This window comes from Phyllobates terribilis, unplaced genomic scaffold, assembly GCF_046119375.1.
Source record: "Phyllobates terribilis strain yellow unplaced genomic scaffold, ASM4611937v1 Scaffold_7__3_contigs__length_470593459, whole genome shotgun sequence".
Classification (NCBI taxonomy): Eukaryota; Metazoa; Chordata; class Amphibia; order Anura; family Dendrobatidae; genus Phyllobates; species Phyllobates terribilis.
The window spans coordinates 111,029,518-111,052,167 of NW_027362767.1; the positions used below are offsets into that span (position 1 = coordinate 111,029,518).

Consider the following 22,650-nt stretch of genomic DNA (forward strand, 5'->3'; position numbering starts at 1 on the left):
ACGGCAACCCTTATGGGACAGTCCTAACTCTAATATTAAAAACCTTACCATTTGTCAAGTGACATACATATGGACAAGGGCAGAGAGACTGATCCCTAGTGTAAGCATAAAGCCGAGGCAAAATGAGCGTCTCAGCCCAGACAAAGGGCGGCCACACCCTTTTATATGCACTAAAGCATATTGACTGCAAAGAAAAAACCTGAAGGTCTGAACTGAAACGTAAGTTGATGTGCATGCAAAATGTACAAGTGCTAAGAGTGGTGCCATTAAGAGAGTTTGGGCATGGGTCCATGGGTACTTGAGTTCCCCTGGTGGTACTGCAGAAAGGAACGCCTACACATGGCAGTGGAGAGCAGGGGTCGATGATGTAGGCGGTTGCAGAGAAAGAGTAAGGAACAGCTGCTTGCTAGTGAGAAGACTGATTGGAAAGCTCACTATTGAAGGGTAGTTCATTACTTTGAACACCAGGTGGCGCTTCAGTATGTATAGAACAATCACAACTCTCTACTGGATATTTTTGGTAACTACTGTATGTAAATTGCAAATATTATTAATTAGAAAAGTCAGCTTTCGACGATAGTTGCCAAGTATCCAAAAAATTCCCATACAGTGTGTAAAGAGAGACCACTTTTTACGCTGTCCATAAAAAGTGCCTGTGACTTTTTTTTAATGATTATAATCACATCATATAGTTTCTTGAAAAAGTATTCATACCTAGTTAACTTTTCCACATTACACACATTATCGTAAACGTATTGTATTGGGCTTTTATGTGACTGACGAACACAAAGTACCAAGTACTTGTGAAGTGTAAAGTAAATGATCCATGGTTTTCGAATTATTTTTAAAAATATTAATCTGAAAATTGTGGAATGCATTCATATTCAGCCCCCTGTAGTCTGATACCCCTAAATATAATCCTGAGTGACCAATTACCTCCAGAAGTCACATACTTAGTAAACTGAGGCAGGGATAAAGTCGTGGGAAAGTGTAAAGCAGGGTTAGGTTATAAAAAAAAAATAGTGCAAGCTCTGAATATCTCACGGAGCAATGTTCAATTAATCATCCAAAAATGGAAGGAGTATGGCACAACTGTAAACCTACCAAGACACGGCCGTCCAAGCAAGAAGACTAATTAGAGAAGTAGCCAAGAAACCCATGGTCACTCTGGAGGAGCTGCAGAGATCCACAGATCAGGTGGGAGAATCTGTTTACAGGACAACGATTAGTCGTATACTCCACAAATCTGGCCTTTATGGCAGAGTGGGAAGAAAAAAAAAGTCATTTTTGAAAGCAAGCCATAAGAAGTCCCATTTGCAGTTTGAAGCCATGCAGGGGACACAGTGAGCAAGTGGAAAAAGGCACTTTGGCCAGATATGACCAAAGTAGAATTTTTTGCGCTAAATACAGAAGCTACGTGTAGTGAAATATGAAAACTGCACATCACCCTGAAAACACTATTCCCACCATGAAACATGGTGGTAACAGCATCATGCTGTGGGGATGCTTTTCTTCAGCAGGTACAGGGAAGTTGGTCAGAGTTGATGGGAAGATGGAAGGAGCTAAATACAGGGCAATCCTGGATGAAAATCTGTTATTTGTTGCTAAAAAAAACTTGAGACGGGCGTAGGTTCACCTTCCAACAGGACAACAACCCTAAACATCCTGCCAGAGTTACAATGGGCGGTATAGGACAAAGCATATTCATGTGTGTGATTGGCACAGTCACAGTCCAGTCCTAAATCTCATTGATAATCTGTGGCAAGAAAATTGGTGTTCAAAGATGCTCTCCATCCAATCTCACCAAGCTAGAGTGAGTTTGTAAAAGAGAATGGGCAAAACTGTCACCCTTTGTGAGCAAATATGATTTGAGACATACACCAAAAGACTTGCAGCAGTAATTGCAGCAAAAGGTGGTCCTACAAAGTATTGACTTAGGGGATTGAATACAAATGCACGTCACAATTTTCAGATTTACTTTTAAATATTTAGAAAACCATGTAACATTTCCTTTACACTTCAGAAATACTTGCTACTTTGTGTTAGTATATCACAAACTCACAATAAAATGCATTTCAAATTGTGGGTGTGACGTGAAAAACTTCATGGGGTATGAATACTTTTCAGCGCCCTGAAATATCCCAGTGATGCACTAAAATCCTTTTAATCTCATCTGATCTGTCTCTACAGCTCTATTCCCCACCCAATGCTGCCTCCTCCTGCTGTCCGCACAGTCTCTATGCTCTGTGACGTCAGGCAATGGAGCTGTTAGTCAAGTAAAAGGAGGAGTGGTTGGGACGGGAATAGAGCTGGAGTGACAGAAGCTTCAAATATACCATAGTCATATGCATGTCAATTCAAACTGGAAAATTCCAGAAATGAAGAGCAATATCTCCTTACCTGGTAATATTGCCCTTTTGGGATGTCTTTCCCACTGAAGCAGACTGTTTAGTTCAGTTTTTGGTAAATCCTAATTCTATGATGTTCTATCTTAGTCTCTTTCCACCAAAATATTGAGGAAGGGAATAGACTTGTGACTGATCTAAAATGTAAATTTAAACTCAATGCAATTGATATTAAGGCCATTAGTAAATCTCCTGGAAAAAAAAAAAAAAAGCACTCACCCCCTGGACCATAGTACCAGGATATCTTCCATGGATCACCTGCAGAATAATATCGGGAGTCACCACCATTTTCTCTCTGGTAATACAATAATGTCTTCCCACCAGCGGAGGAGCAAGTTCACAAATATGGGACCACAGAGGCTCCCCATTGCGGTGCCCCAGCTGGAAGAACTTGTAATTAAATAAATAGTTGTGCGTTACCACAAATTGTAGTTGTCCAAGGATGAAGTCATTGTCTGGGATATATCAAGAACCCCTTGTTTTCAAATAGTATTTAACAGCCATCAGCTTATAATAGGGAAATATTACTCTATGAAGGTGAATATGACATTTGTCCATCCACAATGTCATCAAGTTTAGACAAAAGTTCCGAAGCGAAAGGTCTGATTATGGTTATAAATATATACCTCAAACTGACTCAATATTTTATCCAGATATATGCATTAGTTCTGGATTAACAAATGAATCCCTGAACTAAGAAATATTCTTGTAATGGTTTAACCAATCACGGGGAGAAGCAAAGGGACATTATTTGCCCTGCACAGTGTTTCAGGCAGGCGCATCACAAATGGAACGCACACCGTCCGCTAGATGAACATAGATGACCCAGATGGAAGCAGCTGACCGGATCCCTCTTTGGATTTTTTTTTACCGACTCCATTGGATCTCGAGTAACTTTTGATTTATGGAGGGAAAATGTGTCAAGATGAGGTATATTATACTAGTTGAATGTATACCATTATTTGGAGGATATTAAAGGGAATCTGTCACCACTTTGGAGTTATCAGACCTCTACTATGGTCATACAGGATATAGAAAAGTAAATCTATACTTACCTGTATGGCCCATAGTAGAGGATTGATTGCAGAGAAATCTGGTTTTATAAACTCCGTTTTTCACAGGCTTGGCGTCCGAGGGATGCCAAGAAATCCCCGCCTATGTGCTTATTATTCCCCCAAATCCCCGCCTATATGCTTAGTTACCATATTCCCCCCCCTCTCCTGCACATTACAGGGCCCTGTGACGTGCACCGTGCTCCTGGACTTCCCAGGCATGCGCAAAGCGCCGCTCACATAGAGCGCGCTTTGCTTCCTCCCGGCTCCGTCTGCCTGTGCACTGCGGCGCAGGTTTCTATTGCGCAGGAAGTAACCGTGACTCCACTGCGCCTGCTCAATAGAACCCTGCGGCGCAGTGCACAGGCAGACGGAGCCGGGAGGAAGCAAAGCGCGCTCTATGTGAGCGGCGCTTTGCGCATGCCCGGGAAGTCAAGGAGCACAGTACACGTCACAGGGCCCTGTGATGTGCAGGAGAGGGGGGAATATGGTAACTAAGCATATAGGCGGGGATTTGGGGGAATAAGCAGCACCTAGGCGGGGAATGCTTAGCATCCCCCGGGCGCCAAGCCTGTACAAAACAGAATTACAGCGTTTTTCTCTGCAATCAAACCTCTATGATGGGCCATACAGATGAAGGTAAGAATTAGTCTAGCACCAAACCTATGGAAAAAAATCAGAAAGAATTATAAAAATAAATAAATAAATAAATAAATAAATCAACCTCTATTCCATATTGATTAAAAAATGTGTATAATTAAAAAGAGTGCTAGGTCAGATGCATGCAAATGACGATGCATTTCAAACTTAAAAACACTAAATTACTTACCGGTAATGTGTTTTTCCTGAACCCATGACAGCACCTACAACGAGAGAGGGGATCCGCCCTTCCAGGACAGGAAACCTACAGAATAAAAGGGCGGCGCCTCTCCACCACCTCAGTTGTTTACAGAGCATGAGAGGACACTACTTAATAGTTATATATTCCATGATTTTTCCTTCTACACACCACGTGAATCAAACACCAAGAAGCAAATGAAGTGATCAACTTCTACCAGTGATGGGAGGGAATATAAGGGTGCTATCATGGGTTCAGGAAAAACACATTACCGGTAAGTAATTTAGTGTTATCCTATCACCCATGACAGCACCACAACAAGAGATTTACAGGGAAAAAACTTTAAAGTTAGGGTGGGACCACAGTCTGTAGAACAGTTTTCCTAAAGGAAAGGACAGCAGAATATCCCAGATCAAGCCTATAGTGTCTATAGAAGGTGCAAGGTGAAGACTGAATCGCAACCTTACATAATGCTTGATGGGGACATCCGCTTTCTTATTGTTCTGCCATGGATTCCCCGGATTAGCACAGAAAGTAGGGTGCACAATTTCCTGACTTCTATGGAAATTGGAAGCTATCTTCGGAAGATAAAGTAGCTCCGGAACCAGCCCATCTTCTAGGATCTGTATAAACAAAGGATTAACCGAAAAAGCTTGCTGAAGTCAGAGCCACCGGGATAATAGTCTTTATTGTGAAGACCCTGAATCCATGGGTTCAAGCGAAGGCTTGTTACAGCCGTAAGCACTGGATTCACATCCCAGGGTGCCATCTTTGGACTGAAAATGGGCCTAGATCCAAAACTCACTTTCACATTCCTTGCTTATTCAATGAAGGTTGGACACTGTTCCAGTAGTCTACGGCTAAAAAGGTCCACTTGCAATTCTCTTCCTCTTTATATGAGGTGCTGTTAAAGATAAAAGGTGAGACTTCACCATCTGAACTGATTAGACATAAGTGTCATTAGGGATCTTGGCAGAGTTCCTCCATAATGGTTTATGTAAGATAAAGCTACTCTGTTGTATGACAAAACCTTTACATGGTGACCATGTATAGATGAATGGAGCTTTCTTATGTACTGCCTAAAGCCTCTTTAGGTTAGAGGAACAGGGTCTTTAGAGGCAGCCCACGGGTGTGTACCCGTGACCATGTTACTACTGGAATGTAGGAGATTAGTTATTAACAGCAATATTGCCTTGTTCAGAGTTGTGGCCAGACTGCTTACTAATTTTGACATATAGCAGGACTCCTTATTCTACCTTGGAAGACCACAACTCTTACTCACTGCCCAGTGAGTTCCGCAGCACTCGATGGATCTGCCCATAATCACGAAATAGTTGAGGTAAACTATTGTCAATGCCTCTTCCTTCGATATGAGAGTTGTCCTAACTACTATAATCCTCCATAAAGCCTTAAGGCTCATTAACATCTGAATGGAAGGACACAAACTGAAAGCCTACATCCTCATTTTATGCCAAGAACTATTCTCAGGAAATTTGATGTTTCATGTGAATTGGAACCGGATTGTATACCTCCTTAAACGCCTATACTACTATATTGCAATCTGGAACTGCAGATTTATTAGCAGTTCTTCTAGAGTCCATTTCCAATGATCTAACGCTCAGGAATCTCAACAGCCCCTTCGGGTTGTAGCAAACCCAGGTAGGACTGGGTTAAATAATAGCTTTACAGGTCTTGATTAGGGCCCCTGGAGAGCTAAGCACCAGAGCAGGCTAGGCATTCACCTTAGACTGCTGGAGAGCAGAGCAGATGGTATGTGTCTTGGAGCTAATCAGAGACACATGCCAGACTCCACAAGTATCAGTGGTTACCCTGGATAAATATTGTTTTGTTTGATCAAGCTGGGTTAGCTGAGCTGTATATGAGTAGTCAGGGTCTGTCCTATTTAGTCAGAGCTTGGACAAGACCAGAAATATTAATGTTTACGACTTCTGTGCAACCTGTAAAAGCAAGAAAACTGAGCTCGATTGGACCAAACCCACAATGGCTGTATGAGCACTACATGATGCCTCCTACCTTTAAGAGTGAAAACCTACAAGGTTTATTATTAACCTGCAAAACTAAGGAAGCACTCTTATTGTCACCTGCCTCCAATCGGCATTCCACCAAGCCAGCTGAGCACCAGCCAGGAATACGACTACCCTCTGTCTCAAAATAGAGGCTAGGATATTTTTCCCCCTGAATTCGGTAAGCTTGCCATGCACAGTTTACAGTCGCTGAACTTGCTTTTGTCAGACATAAACTTAGTTGTGGAACCAGTACCTTTACAAAGAGGGACTATGAGGCACAGACACCCTATAAAATCACTACAAGGCACAGGGGCACCCTGAAGCACTGAGAGACACTATGAGGCCCCATTAGGTACTAAAAGGCACTGTGAAGCGCTATGAGGTACTAACAGGCGCTATACGGCACTATGAATGCACCATAAGGCACTATGATATGCTATGAGTCACTATGATATGTTATGCTATGAAGAGCCATAAGGCGCTATGAAGTGCTATGAGGCACTATAATGCACTATGAGACGCTATACGGCACTATGATGTGCTTTGAGACACTACAATGTGCTATGAGGCACTGTGAAGCGATATGAGGCACTATGTGCCATGATGCACTATAATGTGCCATGAGGCACTGTGATGTGCTATAAGGCATTACGCTATGAGGCACTATGAGGCACTATTAAGTGACATGAAGCGCTGTGCCATGAGGCACCACGCTATGATGTGCCATGAGGCACCACGCTATGATGAACTAAGATGTGCTATGAAGCGTTATGCTATGACACACTATGATGTGCCATAAGGCGAGGCACTATGATGTGCCATGAGGCACGGCACTATGATGTGCTATGAAGCGCTATGCTATGACGCACTATGATGTGCCATGAGGCGCTGTGAGACACTATGATGTGCTATAAAGCACTATGCTATGATGTGCCATGAGGCACTATGCTATGATGTGCCATGAGGCACTATGATGTGCTATGATGTGCCATGCTGTGATGCACTATGATGTGCCATGAGGCACTATGATGTGCTATAAAGCGCTATGCTATGAGGCACTATGATGTGCTATGAAGCGCTATGCTATGAGGCACTATGCTATGATGTGCCATGAGGCACTATGATGTGCTATGATGTGCCATGCTGTGATGCACTATGATGTGCTATGAGGTGAGGCACTATGATGTGCTATAAAGCGCTATGCTATGAGGCACTATGATGTGCTATGAAGCGCTATGCTATGAGGCACTATGCTATGATGTGCCATGAGGCACTATGATGAGCTATGAAGCGCTATGCTATGAGGCACTAAGATGTGCTATGAGGCATTAAGATGTGGCATGAGGCGCTATGATGTGCCCAGAGGTGCTGTGAGGCACTATGATGTGATATAAAGCGCTATGATGTGCTCTTTGTGAAGCGCAAAGAGGCTTTATAAGGCACTGTGAGGCACTGCGCTCAGATTTATATTTAAAAGAGCAATCCCTCTGAATGAAGGCTAAACCTTTCCTTTGATGGTAAATCTCAATTGTCAGACTAGCCCCACCTGAAGGAGCCAACTGATGAGACGCAGCTGGACAGCAGACCTTCACAGACACCATGTGCCGTCCTATGGATGGAATAAACAGACTGGAGGACAACAGTAAAAACCTCAGTGTTAGTTTAACATTTACTGAGCAGATAGAGGCTCATTTTTTGTGGTAAAATTCTGAAGGCCAATCATGAGGCTCTGTGCGGCCCAGACATGTGGCTAACTTTAGCCTAGAGGTCTAAGGTCCAGCTTCCGTCCTGAAGCCAAATTTACAGCACGATGCCCTTGGTCCATTTTTGAGTTTTGCGCTAACATCCTTCAGCCTTTCCTAGTAACCATAACAAGGAAAGGGCCCCATAAACAAGGTAAACATTCACCAAGATCACTCACCACCAGCTGTACGGATTGGGAGGCTGGAAAGAGTCACAGGCCTGTTCCTCTCCATCCGTCCATGCCTGAGCAATACTGGGGTGGTCAATCCCAGGCAGGGGTGCCTCCAATAGTGCGCCGATCAAAGCTGGAGCTGCTACCCCCAGACAGGGGCGAAGCTCAACAGGTGCTCCCATTGATATGCAGAGCTGGAGTTGATGATCCCAGACAGGGGCGCAGTTCCACAGCAGCTTTTCCACTGGTGCACGGCACTGGAGCTGCGGACCCCAGACAGGGGCGCAGGTCCACAGCTGCTCTCTCACTGACGTGCAGAGCTGGATCTGCCGACCCCAGACGGGCGCAGTTCCACAGCAGCTTCTCCACTGATGCACGGAACTGGAGCTGCCGACCCCAGCCATGGGCGCAGGTCCACAGCTGCTCTCTCACTGACGTGCAGAGCTGGATCTGCCGACCCCAGACAGGGGCGCAGTTCCACAGCAGCTTCTCCACTGATGCACAGAACTGGAGCTGCCGACCCCAGACAGGGGCGCAGTTCCACAGCAGCTTCTCCACTGATGCACAGAACTGGAGCTGCCGACCCCAGACAGGGGCGCAGGTCCACAGCTGCTCTCTCACTGACATGCAGAGCTGGATCTGCCGAACCCAGACAGGGGCGTAGGTCCACGGCTGCTCTCTCACTGACGTACAGAGCTGGATCTGCCGACCCCAGACGGGCGCAGTTCCACAGCAGCTTCTCCACTGATGCACGGAACTGGAGCTGCCGACCCCAGCCATGGGCGCAGGTTCACAGCTGCTCTCTCACTGACGTACAGAGCTGGATCTGCCGACCCCAGACAGGGGCGCAGTTCCACAGCAGCTTCTCCATTGATGCACAGAACTGGAGCTGCCGACCCCAGACAGGGGCGCAGGTCCACAGCTGCTCTCTCACTGACATGCAGAGCTGGATCTGCCGAACCCAGACAGGGGTGTAGGTCCACGGCTGCTCTCACACTGACGTACAGAGCTGGAGCTGCCGAACCCAGATAGGGGCACAGTTCCACAGCAGCTTTTCCGCTCAGCCATATCCGGATCTTCAACAGGTAAGCCTGTCAAAGGTTCTCCCATTGGGAATAATCTTCTCTTCTTCTGCCGCCGTTTTAACAAGGTTACCCCTCAAGGACAGGAAACCAACTGAGGTGGTGGAGAGGCGCCGCCCTTTTATTCTGTAGGTTTCCTGTTCTGGAAGGGCGGATCCCCTCTCTCGTTGTAGGTGCTGTCATGGGTGATTGAAAAACAACTATTATTCTGAGTCTTGCATATAGGCCATACAGGTAAGTATAGATTTACTTTTCTGTACCCTGTATAGCCATAGTAGAGGTCTGATAACTCTAAAGTGCTGACAGATTCCCTTTAAGACAGCACCCTCATTAGGAGCCAAGGGTGCTTTCACATTGCGTTTTGGCACCCATTCAGTGGCCCGTTGGCCTTACATCTGAACCCCCTGCAAAACAGAATTAGGACGTGTGCGCCTCCAGTGGATGTACAGTACAGACCAAAAGTTTGGACACACCTTCTCATTTAAAGATTTTTCTGTATTTTCATGACTATGAAAATTGTACATTCACACTAAAGGCATCAAAACTATGAATTAACACATGTGGAATTATATACTTAACAAAAAAGTGTGAAACAACTGAAAATATGTCTTATATTCTTGGTTCTTCAAAGTAGCCACCTTTTGCTTTGATGACTGCGTTTCACACTCTTGGCATTCTCTTGATCAGCTTCAAGAGGTAGTCACCGGAAATGGTCTTCCAACAATCTTGAAGGAGTTCCCAGAGATGCTTAGCACTTGTTGGCCATTTTGCCTTCACTCTGCGGTCCAGCTCACCCCAAACCATCTTGATTGGGTTCAGGTCTGGTGACTGTGGAGGCCAGGTCATCTGGCGTAGCACCCCATCACTTTCCTTCTTGGTCAAACAGCCCTTACACAGCCTGGAGGTGTGTTTGGGGTCATTGTCCTGTTGAAAAATAAATGATGGTCCAACTAAACGCAAACCTGATGGAATAGCATGCCGCTGCAAGATGCTGTGGTAGCCATGCTGGTTCAGTATGCCTTCAATTTTGAATAAATCACCAACAGTGTCACCAGCAAAGCACCCCTACACCATCACACCTCCTCCTCCATGCTTCACGGTGGGAACCAGGCATGTAGAGTCCATCCGTTCACCTTTTCTGTGTCACACAAAGACACGGTGGTTGGAACCAAAGATCTCAAATTTGGACTCATCAGACCAAAGCACAGATTTCCACTGGTCTAATGTCCATTCCTTGTGTTTTTTAGTCCAAACAAGTCTCTTCTGCTTGTTGCCTGTCCTTAGCAGTGGTTTCCTAGCAGCTATTTTACCATGAAGGCCTGCTGCACAAAGTCTCCTCTTAACAGTTGTTGTAGAGATGTGTCTGCTGCTAGAACTCTGTGTGGCATTGACCTGGTCTCTAATCTGAGCTGCTGTTAACCTGCGATTTCTGAGGCTGGTGACTCAGATAAACTTATCCTCAGAAGCAGAGGTGACTCTTGGTCTTCCTTTCCTGGGGCGGTCCTCATGTGAGCCAGTTTCTTTGTAGTGCTTGATGGTTTTTGCAACTGCACTTGGGAACACTTTCAAAGTTTGCCCAATTTTTCGGACTGACTGACCTTTATTTCTTAAAGTAATGATGGCCACTCATTTTTCTTTACTTAGAATTTGTATTATGGCAAGAAAAAAGCAGCTAACAGTCTATTCAGTAGGACTATCAGCTGTGTATCCACCAGACTTCTGCACATCACAACTGAGGGTCCCAACCTCATTTAAAAGGCAAGAGATCCCACTTATTAAACCTGACAGGGCACACCTGTGAAGTGAAAACCATTTCCGGTGACTACCTCTTGAAGCTCATCAAGAGAATGCCAAGAGTGTGCAAAGCAGTCATCAAAGCAAAAGGTGGCTTTGAAGAACCTAGAATATAAGACATATTTTCAGTTGTTTCACACTTTTTTTGTTAAGTATATAATTCCACATGTGTTAATTCATAGTTTTGATGCCTTCAGTGTGAATGTACAATTTTCAGTCATGAAAATACAGAAAAATCTTAAAATGAGTAGGTGTGTCCAAACTTTTGGTCTGTACTGTATATGCCCAAAAATGATGTACGGCAGACAGCACATTTGCCCTGTCGCCACCACTATAGTCTATGGCCCCGTCGGCGCACACATCCGAATCCCATTTTGAGGGAGGGGGGGGGGGGGTTCAGATGTAAGCCCCAAGAGGGCCACTGAATAGGTGCCTAAATGCAATGTGATAGGAGCCCAACTTATCTGTAATTAACTACATTGGATTGTACTGTGGATCTAGAGCCAGTATAAGGCATGGGTGTTAGGTGATGGGGTGCAGGACACGATTACTTGCTTTAATTAATGTACTAACCTCTGTGATCATGTAGAACCTTAAAAAGGGCAGAATAGGATCATTGTTTTTCTGTGCCGAAATAGTATTTTCTGGTGCTCTCTAGATCTAACATTGGACAGACTGGCACATTTAGACAGTTTGTTCACACGCTTTATTGATGGATACATCTAGACAGCTTTATTTATATGGTGTTTTGGCATTAATAAGACACAGTATGCTGGGCAATATGTTTTGACATTACAGGACTAAGTCAGTGGGCAAGTACCTAAAGAAGTCTGTTTTCATCTGATTGATATATACGCCATCTCAGGTGATAGTACTGCAAATGTAAATTAGAAGATCATCAAAAAGTTAATTTATTTCAGTTCTTCAATACAAAAAGTGAAACTCATTTATTATATAGAGTCATTACAAACAGAGTGATCTATTTCAAGTGTTTCTGTTAATGTTGATGATTCTGGCTTACAGCCAATGAAAACACGAGTCATTATCTCAGTAAATTAGAATAATTAACAAAAAACACCAGCAAAGGCTTCCTAAGCATTTAAAAAGTTCTATTAGTCTGTTTCAGTAGGCTCCACAATCATGGGGAACACTGCCGACTTGACAGATGTCCAGAAGGCAGACATTGATACTTCACAAGGTCCCAGAGTCTGGAGGAAGAGTGGAGAGGTCACAATCCAAGCTGCTGGAGGTCTAGTGTGAAGTGTCCCCAATCAGTGATGGTTTGGGGAGCCATGTCATCTGCTGGTGTAGGTCCACTGTGTTTTATCAAGACCAAAGTCAGCGCCGCTGTCTACCAGGACATTTTAGAGCACTTCATGCTTCCCTCTGCCAACAAGCTTTTTGGAGATGGAAATGTCATTCTCCAGCAGGACTTGGCCCCTGTCCACACTGCCAAAAGTACCAATACCTGGTTTACACAACAGCATCACTGTGCTTGATTGGCCAGCAAAGTCGCCTGACCTTAACCCCGATAGAGAATCTATGGGGTATTGTCAAGAGGAAGATGAGACACCAGACCCAACAATGCAGACGAGCTGAAGGCTGCTATCAAAGCAACCTGGGCTTCCATAACACCTCAGCAGTGCCACAGGCTGATCGCCTCCATGCCACATTGCCGCATTGATGCAGTAATTGATGCAAAAGGAGCCTGACCAAGTATTGAGTGCATTTACTGAGCATACATTTCAGTAGGACAACATTTCGGATTTTAAAATAATTTTTCAAGCTGTTGTTATAAAGTATTCTAATTTACTGAGATAATGACTTGTGTTTTCATTGGAAACCATAATCATCAACATTAACAGAAATAAACACATGAAATAGATCACTCTGTGTGTAATGACTCTATATAATATAGGAGTTTCACTTTTTGTATTGAAAAACTGAAATAAATTAACTTTTTGATGATATTCTAATTTTGTGAGATGCACCTGTAACATGCTCTAGCTTCAACCTTGGCATCACAAAAGATACACCATTCTAATGTATATATAATAATTAAAAAAATCATGTTTTAAGATGCTGCTTTTCTGTCAATTCTTTTTGATTAGTTGGACATTGAGTCTATATCCTGTTTTTCTGTGACTCCCCTTGGTAAAGACCGATAAAATTTGGCCTAAATATAAGGGTCTTTAGTTCTGGAAACATGTGGTGTATTAAAGAGGTCGTCCACTACTTTTACATTGATGGCCTATCCTTAGGATAGGTCATCAATGTTTGATCGGCCAGTGTCTGAAACCCCTGCAGATCAGCTCTTATTGGTGGCTGAACGTACCCACTTGTGGAGCTGCTCTGTCTACTTGCAGTGGCCGGGCTTGGTACTACACATCCGCCTCCTATTCAAATCCATAGGAGGCAGATGTGCAGAACCCTGTGGCAGCCACTACAAGTAGATGGAGCAGCTCGGCAAGTGAATACGTCCGGCTGGTGGCCACCGCCGCCGAGAACAGCTGATTGGCGGGGGTGCCGGGTGTCGGGCCCTGGCCGATCAGACATTGATGACCTATCATAAGGAAAGGCGGTCAATCTAAAAGTAGTGGACGACCTCTTTAAAAAATAAAAAAAAAACTCAGGGGAGCAACAGGAATAAAATAAGCGCACAAACTGGCCAATTTTGACCTGGTGATGAGCCTTGAATAGGATTTCACTTACAGATTGATCTGCCCATGTTGGCGCTTGTTTCCTTCCATTTACATGGCATTAATATCGGTAGTACGTGCATACAAATGATAATTCACAGAATAGTTTCATTGTAGATAGATCATCCCATTTACAAGAGGATGTGCAGCCAATAAATTTTAGGTCTGCAAAAATGATGCGATCATACAAAATAACAAGTCTGTGGCTCCAACAAGCAGACACATGTTTACACACAGCACCAACTGAAAAAGATAGTTTAAGTAGTCCGAAATTCAAAATAAATGTCTCCACTTACCTCTGTCAAAGGCTACAAAAGACACTCATGCCTTCCCTATATTGTCCTCCTTACCGGAGAAAATTACTGTATGTAAACCCAGGAACAGCTGCATCCATATCTGTTGTGTCGTTTACAATAAGCTCTGGAGGCAGATTCTCCGGGAGATCTATGTCCAGCCCATAGATCTTTAAAGGAAACAGTCACAAAAAAAGAAAAATGCTATTAACCTACAGATATGGGGTTAATCTGCAGGTTAATAATGTTACTATTCTTCCCAGTGCCTGCACATAGCAAAAACGCTGCGGGGAGAAAATTAACTTTATTCTCTTTGGCAGCGTTCTGGTTTAAGTCACAGTTCTGAGTATAGAGAGCGGCGGCTGTAACTGCACCCCGGCCCTGACTGACTGCCGGCCCTAATGCAGAGCGATTGTCAGTCAGGGCCGGGGTGCAGTTACAGCCACCACTCTGTATACTCAGAACTGTGACTGAACCCACACCGGTGCCGCACCAGTGACTAAAACTGGAATGCTGCCAGGGGAAATACAGTTCATTTTCTCCCTGTAGCATTTGGCTACGTGCAGGCGCCGGGCAGTAGGTGAGCAACGCTATTAACCTGCAGATTAATAGCGTTTTTCTGATGACCAGTTTCCTTTAACAGCTCTTTTTCATGGTCAGAAAAACATGGATTTCTCGGGAATAAGACATCAGATCGCAGATATCAAGGCACCATTCAGCTTCCTTTGACCTACACGCCCATATAGACGGCTTAGGAGGGTTGAACCTACGGACACATTCCCTTTAAATCTGGAAAGCCTCTCAATATAGGATCCGTCATCTGGTCAAAAGTGGGCAATTTTTGCTCCTATTTCATTCCCACTGCTCCCCTAAGCATTGTTTTTTTTTTGTTTTTTTTAAAGCTGCCATACAGAGATGTTTTTTTTTTTGGAGGGGGTCTTTACATGGGGGGCATGGCTCACATCACAGGTTAATAATGCTGAGCAGCCTAAAGACACCCAAAGCGCTAATTAAAATGGTCCTTATTGCTGGTACTGTATTTTAAAATGAAAAACGGAACACTCAATTACAAGCAAACAGTGGTCACCTATGACAGGTCCTCTTTAATCTCATTTATTCTATCCCATCTGATACATGTCTCCTACATTTCTTGCCACCAGTGAGGTGACCGGCCTGAAGGACTGGTCTTAATATAGCTATAATGTTCCTACATTTCTTGTTCACCAATCATGTTCTTTAAAAAAAACAAAACTCCATTTTAAAGGGCTTGTCTTTGATGAGGACACCACTTTCCCAGCTTTCTGCTCCATTCAGACTATGCACTCTCCGATACTGCTACATGAGGCAGCCATGCCTGTACAGCACTACAGCCAACCTGGAGCCAAGAGCGCGCTCCAGTTATCCCAGCCAGAGTCAGTGCAGTGCTTACAAGCTCTATAGCACAGTCCAGAAGTAGGTGGCCGGTCTCTTAGGCAACAAGCTATGAACAATAGCACAGTCCAGAAGTAGGTGGCCGGTCTCTTAGGCAACAAGCTATGAACAAAAGAAAATTAAGTATATCTGGAAAACCGCGTCAAACTGTAAGAGAGGAAAATTCCTTTTTTTCTTTTTTTTTTTACGAGCATTTTCAGATTACTCCCATCTTTGAAGATCGTACTAACCCTTAAATAACCATAAAGCACAGCTGTCATGTTGAGATTTTATGTTAAAGGCAAAAATCATACAGAAACTGAACAGTTTAAGAAAGTGTTATTTTTTTCTTAAAGTAATAAAATATTAATCTTAGCGGCCTGTGTACAGGGGTGCTGCATTCGTGTTTGCTCTATAATTAACAAAATCATGTGTACAAACTTGTGTGACATCATATACCCAAGTGAGAGGAGATGCAGCCACACAAGAGAAAAGCAAACAAAAGGTGAACTAAAACACATTTACAGTGCAATATTAAAATAGCTATTACTTTCCACAAACCATGTCACACAGACACAAATACTGCCCCAGCCCTGCCACAATAGCTTGGTTAGCAGCGCTCTTGGGTGATGACACCAGATGGTTGAACAGAGGTTGGACACTAGAAGAAGACTGCAATGACCTTGCCAATAGGGTACAGATTGTGGCAGCTTCACTGGAGACCATGCCCATCCAATTTTGGCATCTTCTAAGCTTGACGTGGTGAAGACAACTTCTAAGTTTCAGTCTGACACCAGGAATGTCCAAGACTGATGCTCTGTCCTCATAGACCTTGCCGTGCAAGGCCGGTATGCGTCACTGAACAATCTCAAAATAGTGCAAAATGGCGAGGATGTGCTGCGGCATAAAAATATATCCTGTGTACAAAGCCATTCCGATGATGGACACCAACATGGAATCTAAGGAACATGGGTTAAGGAATTTTGCAAAATAACAGACTTTAATGTCTGTAAAGCGCTGTAGAATTAATGAGGCTACATAAATGAATAAAATAAATAAATATTACATGCAATTAACAGAAGAACAATGCAAAATATTGAAAGAGGTGTAACTGTTTTGGAAAAACACACGCACAACAAAAAAAGTCCTTTACCCACCCTCCCTAGGTCCGGAACTGAGTCTTCACCACTGCTCCCTTTGTCATTGCCTGCAGTACCGACATCACGCAGAGTGCTGCAGCTAAAAGACACCTGGAGAACTGGCGTCAACTCCACGATGGACCAGGGGAGGGTGGGTAAAGCCCAATTTGTTTTTCTTTTCTTTTTAAAAAGCAGCTGGGGAGAAAGTGTTTTTCTATGGGGGTGACCAGTTCTTCGAGGAATAAGGATGCAGCCATTTATTTATACTAACAATATAACAAACTCCTTTTTAAGGCTATGTTTACATGTCCAGTAATTATCTGTTAGAACGGATCCAGCAGCAGTCCATTGACAAAAGGTTTTTTTCCCAGAGGGGGGGGGGGGGGAAACAAAAAAAAAACTTATCCAGTTGAAAGTTAACACTGACGCCTATGGAAAACTGATCAGTTAAATAGCCATCAGTTTTTCTTTAATTTGAAAAGAATCCGCTTTTTACTCGCTAAAACTGATTGCTATTTAACGGCTGTTTTCCATAGGCCTCAATGTCCAAAAAAAGAAAAAAAATGGATCCAGTTGAAATAGTTTTTTTGTTGCCAGACAAAAAAAAGTTGTGTCTGCACAACTTTTTTTTTTGTCAACAGATCGGTGCTGGATCTGTTCTAATGGATGATTACTGGACATGTGAGCTTAGCCTTAATCATCAATGTGCCACTCCATGTCAGCATCATAGACAACATAAAAAGCATTTTAGGTAACGTTTGCATTGAACACAAAGTGGTTTTCAGTAGCCGCCGGTTCATCTTCGTAGTCCATGAACCAGAAACACTGCAAAGAACAAAATGTATCACAGTTCAAGAAGCCACATTTTGCAATAACAATGGTAGATAACTTTCTTTTTTGTGGGGCAGAGGTAATTAAACTAATCTTATCTAAAAAGGATAGCTGGAAAAAAAAACAAAGTAAATTACCACTGACCTATAGGGCCCAAATGTCCTTCAATTTACTATTTTTAATGTGTGAAGAAATTGTTAACCTTCTCTCTATATACAGAAATCCAACCAATAGAACCTATATGCAGATACAGGTCACTATAGAAGAATATACTACTGGAAGGACAGACTTCAGAAAAAAATGCAAAAATACTCAACTACAAGAAAAAGCCTTAATTCCCAGTTTGCCCGTTTTTTCCTTGAAGACTTGCATGCAGAAAATCCACAGCACAATACAGTACCAGCTAAGTAATTAGGCTGCAACAAATCTCATCTACACACTGCGGATATTTCCTGCACATTGACCAGTGGTGCCAAGTGTTAAATCTACAGTATATCAATACTTTGTGCAGATTCAGAACCAGAAACATCCTTTTTTATCCAATGCAAACTATGAACCAAATCCACAATATCCAAATGCAAAACAGGCAGATCATAATAACAATTAGCAATACTATTGCTTTTGTAGTCAAATGTGCGCAGCTGCTCCCCTACTGTCTAATAGTGGAAAATATTAAAATTTCCATTTTTTATACCACTGAAATAAAAAATACAAAAAAAACCCCTAAATATTAGATCCACATTTCCTTTAACTACTTCCAGACCATCCATAGACTTTAAATGTCTGCACTGATGTTCTAAACGTCATTGCATAATATAGCCGCTGCTCGAGATCGTGCTAAACAAGAGCTAAGTATACAGTAATGAGGTGGGCTAATGGCGGCTCCTCTTCCAGACCCAGTGATCACTGGCAGTAGGTAGGGAGCAAGAGTTGGCTCTGCTATGCGGCCAGGAGGCTGAAATCACAAAGCAAAAAAAAAAAAAAAAAAAAAATTAGATGTTAATAGCCTCAACTCAAAGGTCTTGTATGACGGCTCAATGGATAGAGGTACAATCACTTTCCTGAGACTACTGTACCGTTGATGGCACCGGTACGGTGCTGAAACGCGTAGCCTCGCCTCTACCCATGAGTCCTCATTTTTTCCCAGCAGCGCCCAGTGGTTCCTCGATTTTCTTCTACACCCTACAGCACCTATTGCAGCCGGTCTGCTCTTCACAATTTCTCAGGCGTTGTCTCTATTATAAAAACATCTCCTAAGATGAGCAGATCCGCTCAGAGAGTCACTACATTTACCCAAAACCTCTACACTATGGAGCTCTGCTATTTTGTATTTTTCTCTTAGATTGTATGACCTTATGGGAGGCAAAATATGTGACATAAAAGAAGAAAAAAAAAGCCGCTACTATTCCAAATGGCTATTAGCCCCACCACCAGCAGAAAAAAAAGTGTTGATAAAAATAAATACAGAAAAAGCTGAATAAACATATTGTGTTCACTGACAAGAGAAACTAGAAAAAGACACAGAGGGGTAATAAAATATATCAAATTTTATTTATCATATTAAAAAAATAGTATAGAGTATAAATTAAGGGAAGTTAAAGGAATGAAGTGTCCAACAAAGGTGGTACCAAGAGCTCAGGGTTATAATATTCATACAACAAGCTCATATATTAGATGCATGCTGTATCAGTAATACACCACTACAGAACAATGGTAGCCAGAACTACATAATAAATAATAAAGTGCATTGTGCCATAGTTATAAGTCTCCTATATGTAGGTCATCAGTGGACAAGGTATGCATGACCTAAGAGAGACATATACAAAGCATTAAGAACCAAACATGAATTATATCAATAGACAGAGCAAGCGTGTGTAAAGACAAAGTACCAACCCCAGGGTGCCACCATTCACCCGACGCGCGTTTTGCTGTGAGCTTTAACGAGGATGCTCATCCTCGTCCACTGATGACCTACATATAGGAGACTTATAACTATGGCACAATGCACTTTATTGTATAGGTGTAATAATAATATTATTAGCAAATAACTACAATTAGAAATGTAGTATAGTATTTTTGATTCACTATGTCTCTTTCTTCATGTGCAGGCATTGCAGGACCTTAGGTACCCATGGTTACGTCCACTGATAAAGTGACAGCTAGCTGCTAGTGGTCATAACCGTGGATACCTAAGGTCCTGTAATCCCTGCACATGAGGTAAGTGGCACAGCGAATCAAAAATACTATACTACATTTCTAATTGGAGGTATTTGCTAATATTATTATTATTACACCTACTACATATTGGGATAGGATCTTGGTGATGGGAATACCCCTTTAACTTCCCTTATTTTATACTCTATGCTATTTTAATAAGATAAATAAAATATAATTTTCTTACACCTCAGTTTGTGTGTCTTTTTTTAGGTTCCCTTGATAAAAATAAGTGTTACGGTACAGAGGACAAGTTTTGAAATTTATTTTAGTGTTCCTTCGTCGTCTTAAATGTGAAAAACAGACATGTATCTTTATCTCACCGATATAACAAAACGTGGGTCCCAGTTATCAACGATAAAAATTTTACAGTTTTTAAACCACATGTATGAAAAAACCCGAAAATGTGTCTGGTAAGGAACGGTGGGGTAAGGGTGCTTTCATACGGCGTGTTGGCACCAGATTGCCCTTCTAATCACAAGTAGATTGTTGGGGGTCCGGGTCCTAACTCAACCTATCCCCTTACCTTAGGAGGTGTACAGGTCTGGAGACAGAAGCACAGCTCCTGCCTCAGAAAACACACAGAACATCCATCTACAGGATCTGGACCCCACCAATCTGCTTGTAATTATAAGGGCAATGAAATATAAAAATCATTAGGTTTAGATAGTCATGAAGAGAGAGATGTGATTAGGGGAAAACTGGGGAATAAGTTACTTTAAAGTTGTGTTACTCTTTAACATGAGGATCTCTTCAGGTCTGATTTTCGCTGGAAACATTGTTACATTATTTTGGTTAAAACTCTGCATCTCCTCCCTGTTCTTCTGATTTTAATCTAGGGAACATATACTTTTAATTTGGAATGACTATTGCTGCAATCAAGAAAAGAAAACAGAAAGATTCAAGGAAAAAAGTGAGGCTAGGAATCCAAGAAAAGAGGTAAAATATTCACAGGGTCCAGTTAGCTCTGGAGCGTAGGAGGCAGGGCTGTGGAGTCGGTTAGCCAAAATTCCGACCCCCTCATACATGGCTCACGTTTAAGTGATAAATTTACTGTAGGGCAGATTCATCTCAGCTAAAAGTCTAGACCCTTAGATCAGGAATAGGTCAGACATTTATAGGACATTTCATAACTTTCCCAAATTCTTACGAAAAAATATTTCCCACAAACTGCATTGAATTACTGTACCCAATTTATTATATATTTTAGGAGTCGGTTCATTCTATACTGACTCCGACTCCACAGCCCTAGTAGGAGGACCTGACTGGTGGGCACACTTCTGTACATCATCTTCTGGTGGTCACCTCATGCAGATGTAACCCAGAACACGTGTATTTGGAGGTTACAGAACGAGCATTTGGTCAATAGCTACTGATTGTATGGTCACCTTTACATCCTCCATAATCTAGTCAAGTGTACCCTGAACTGCGGTCCTCACGAGCCACCAACAGATCATGTTTTCAGGATTTCCTTAATATTGCCCAGGTGATAAGTCCATCACCTAAGGAAATCCTGAAAACATGACCTGTTGGTTGCTCTTGAGGACCAGAGTTGGGGAACACTGGTCTAGACTAATACACATTAGACTCTTGGCTGATCAAAGATTAGTCAATCTGTAAACTTTATTGGGCACCCAAGAAAAAAAGCTCTCCATTGTAAGTCTTCAGCTATGCCACCTTGCGCATGTCGACCTGTAATTCTTGGAACACAGAACAATATGGTGCAACACACTGTGGCTCACATGGCTCAGGAGCCAAGTTGTATCTTGGATCAATTTTCTCCCTAAATATATTGAAACTCTGATATATGGCATATGATGCAATGCTGAGATTTGTTCCACATGGGAATATCGCTCATGTGCATTAGCATATTGACTATCACTGGTCCATGTACAGTTTGTTCTGCATAGATGCCACCCAGGCCGAAAATATGTCCTTGGGAGTATAGCCAAAGAGAGTAAGCCAAGCCAACTTAGAAAGAGAGGTTCCCCAGCACATAGGCTTGATCGTAAAACAAGGTTGTGTATTGCAGATGTTGCCTACTCATCACAAACCCCATAAATGCTATTAGGACATGATAGAGGGTGGTCTTCTGCTGGGAGCCCTCGCTCACTGCAGCAGAGAAGAGATCTGCTGCCAAAGTGACTTTTGCAGTAGGAATCAAGGAGCTTTTTGGAGCAGATTCGTTCCAACTTCTCAAAACGCTTTCTATGCATCTCAATGTTAATCCCTTTGCTGTTCATACTTTCCTTCTTTGAACATTATGTTTTCTACTTCAGGTTTTTTTTTTTTTTTAAAAAAAAACGTCTGATGGAAAAAAAGAAGTGCATTTCACTTCTTCAATTCCTCCTGGAACCGGCTCCAAAATGCAACAAGTCAAAAGGCTACAAAAACCCCTTGGGGTAAGGAAAAAAAAAAAACACACATACTTCAAAACCTCTTAAAAAATGCTTGAAAACAGAAATGCCTAAAAAAATCTCCCCCAAAAAAGGTGCATTTCCTGAAGCAGTTTCCACTTTAGAAACTCATTTTTAACCACCTTGGAGAAAGAAAAACAAAACAAAGCACATTAATTGGATGTGTGTATATACAGTACTGTGCAAAGATATCAAGCAAGTGAGGAAAAAAAAAGCTGCAAATTAACAATTCTTTCCAAAAGGAAGACTGAAAGTAAAGGAAAAATCTAATTCACGTTAATATTTGGTGTGACTGCCCTTTGCCTTCATAACAGGATAAGTTTTTCAAGGTACTTATATTTGGTTTCCAAACATCTTGGAAAACTAACCACAGATCTTCTGTGTATGAGTCTTGTGTGGATCCTTCGGTGTCTCCATATAATCCCACACAGACTGGATGACGTGAGATCAGAGCTCTGTGGGGGTCGGATCATCACCTCCAGGACTCCTGGTTCTTCTTTACTCTGAAGATCATTCTTAATGACATTGGCTGGA

General features: G+C 42.6%; 1 protein-coding gene across 1 annotated transcript in view; it reads right to left on the reverse strand.

Annotated features, from left to right (window-relative positions):
- Positions 1 to 15,792: 15,792 nt before the first annotated feature.
- Positions 15,793 to 22,650, reverse strand: part of SPTSSA (serine palmitoyltransferase small subunit A) — a 15,064-nt gene continuing 8,206 nt past the window's right edge. Inside the window, exon 2 of the mRNA XM_073639089.1 lies at positions 15,793 to 16,474. Coding sequence (XP_073495190.1) covers positions 16,371 to 16,474 — 104 coding nt within the window. The 3' untranslated portion in view covers positions 15,793 to 16,370. The remainder of the gene's footprint in view (positions 16,475 to 22,650) is intronic.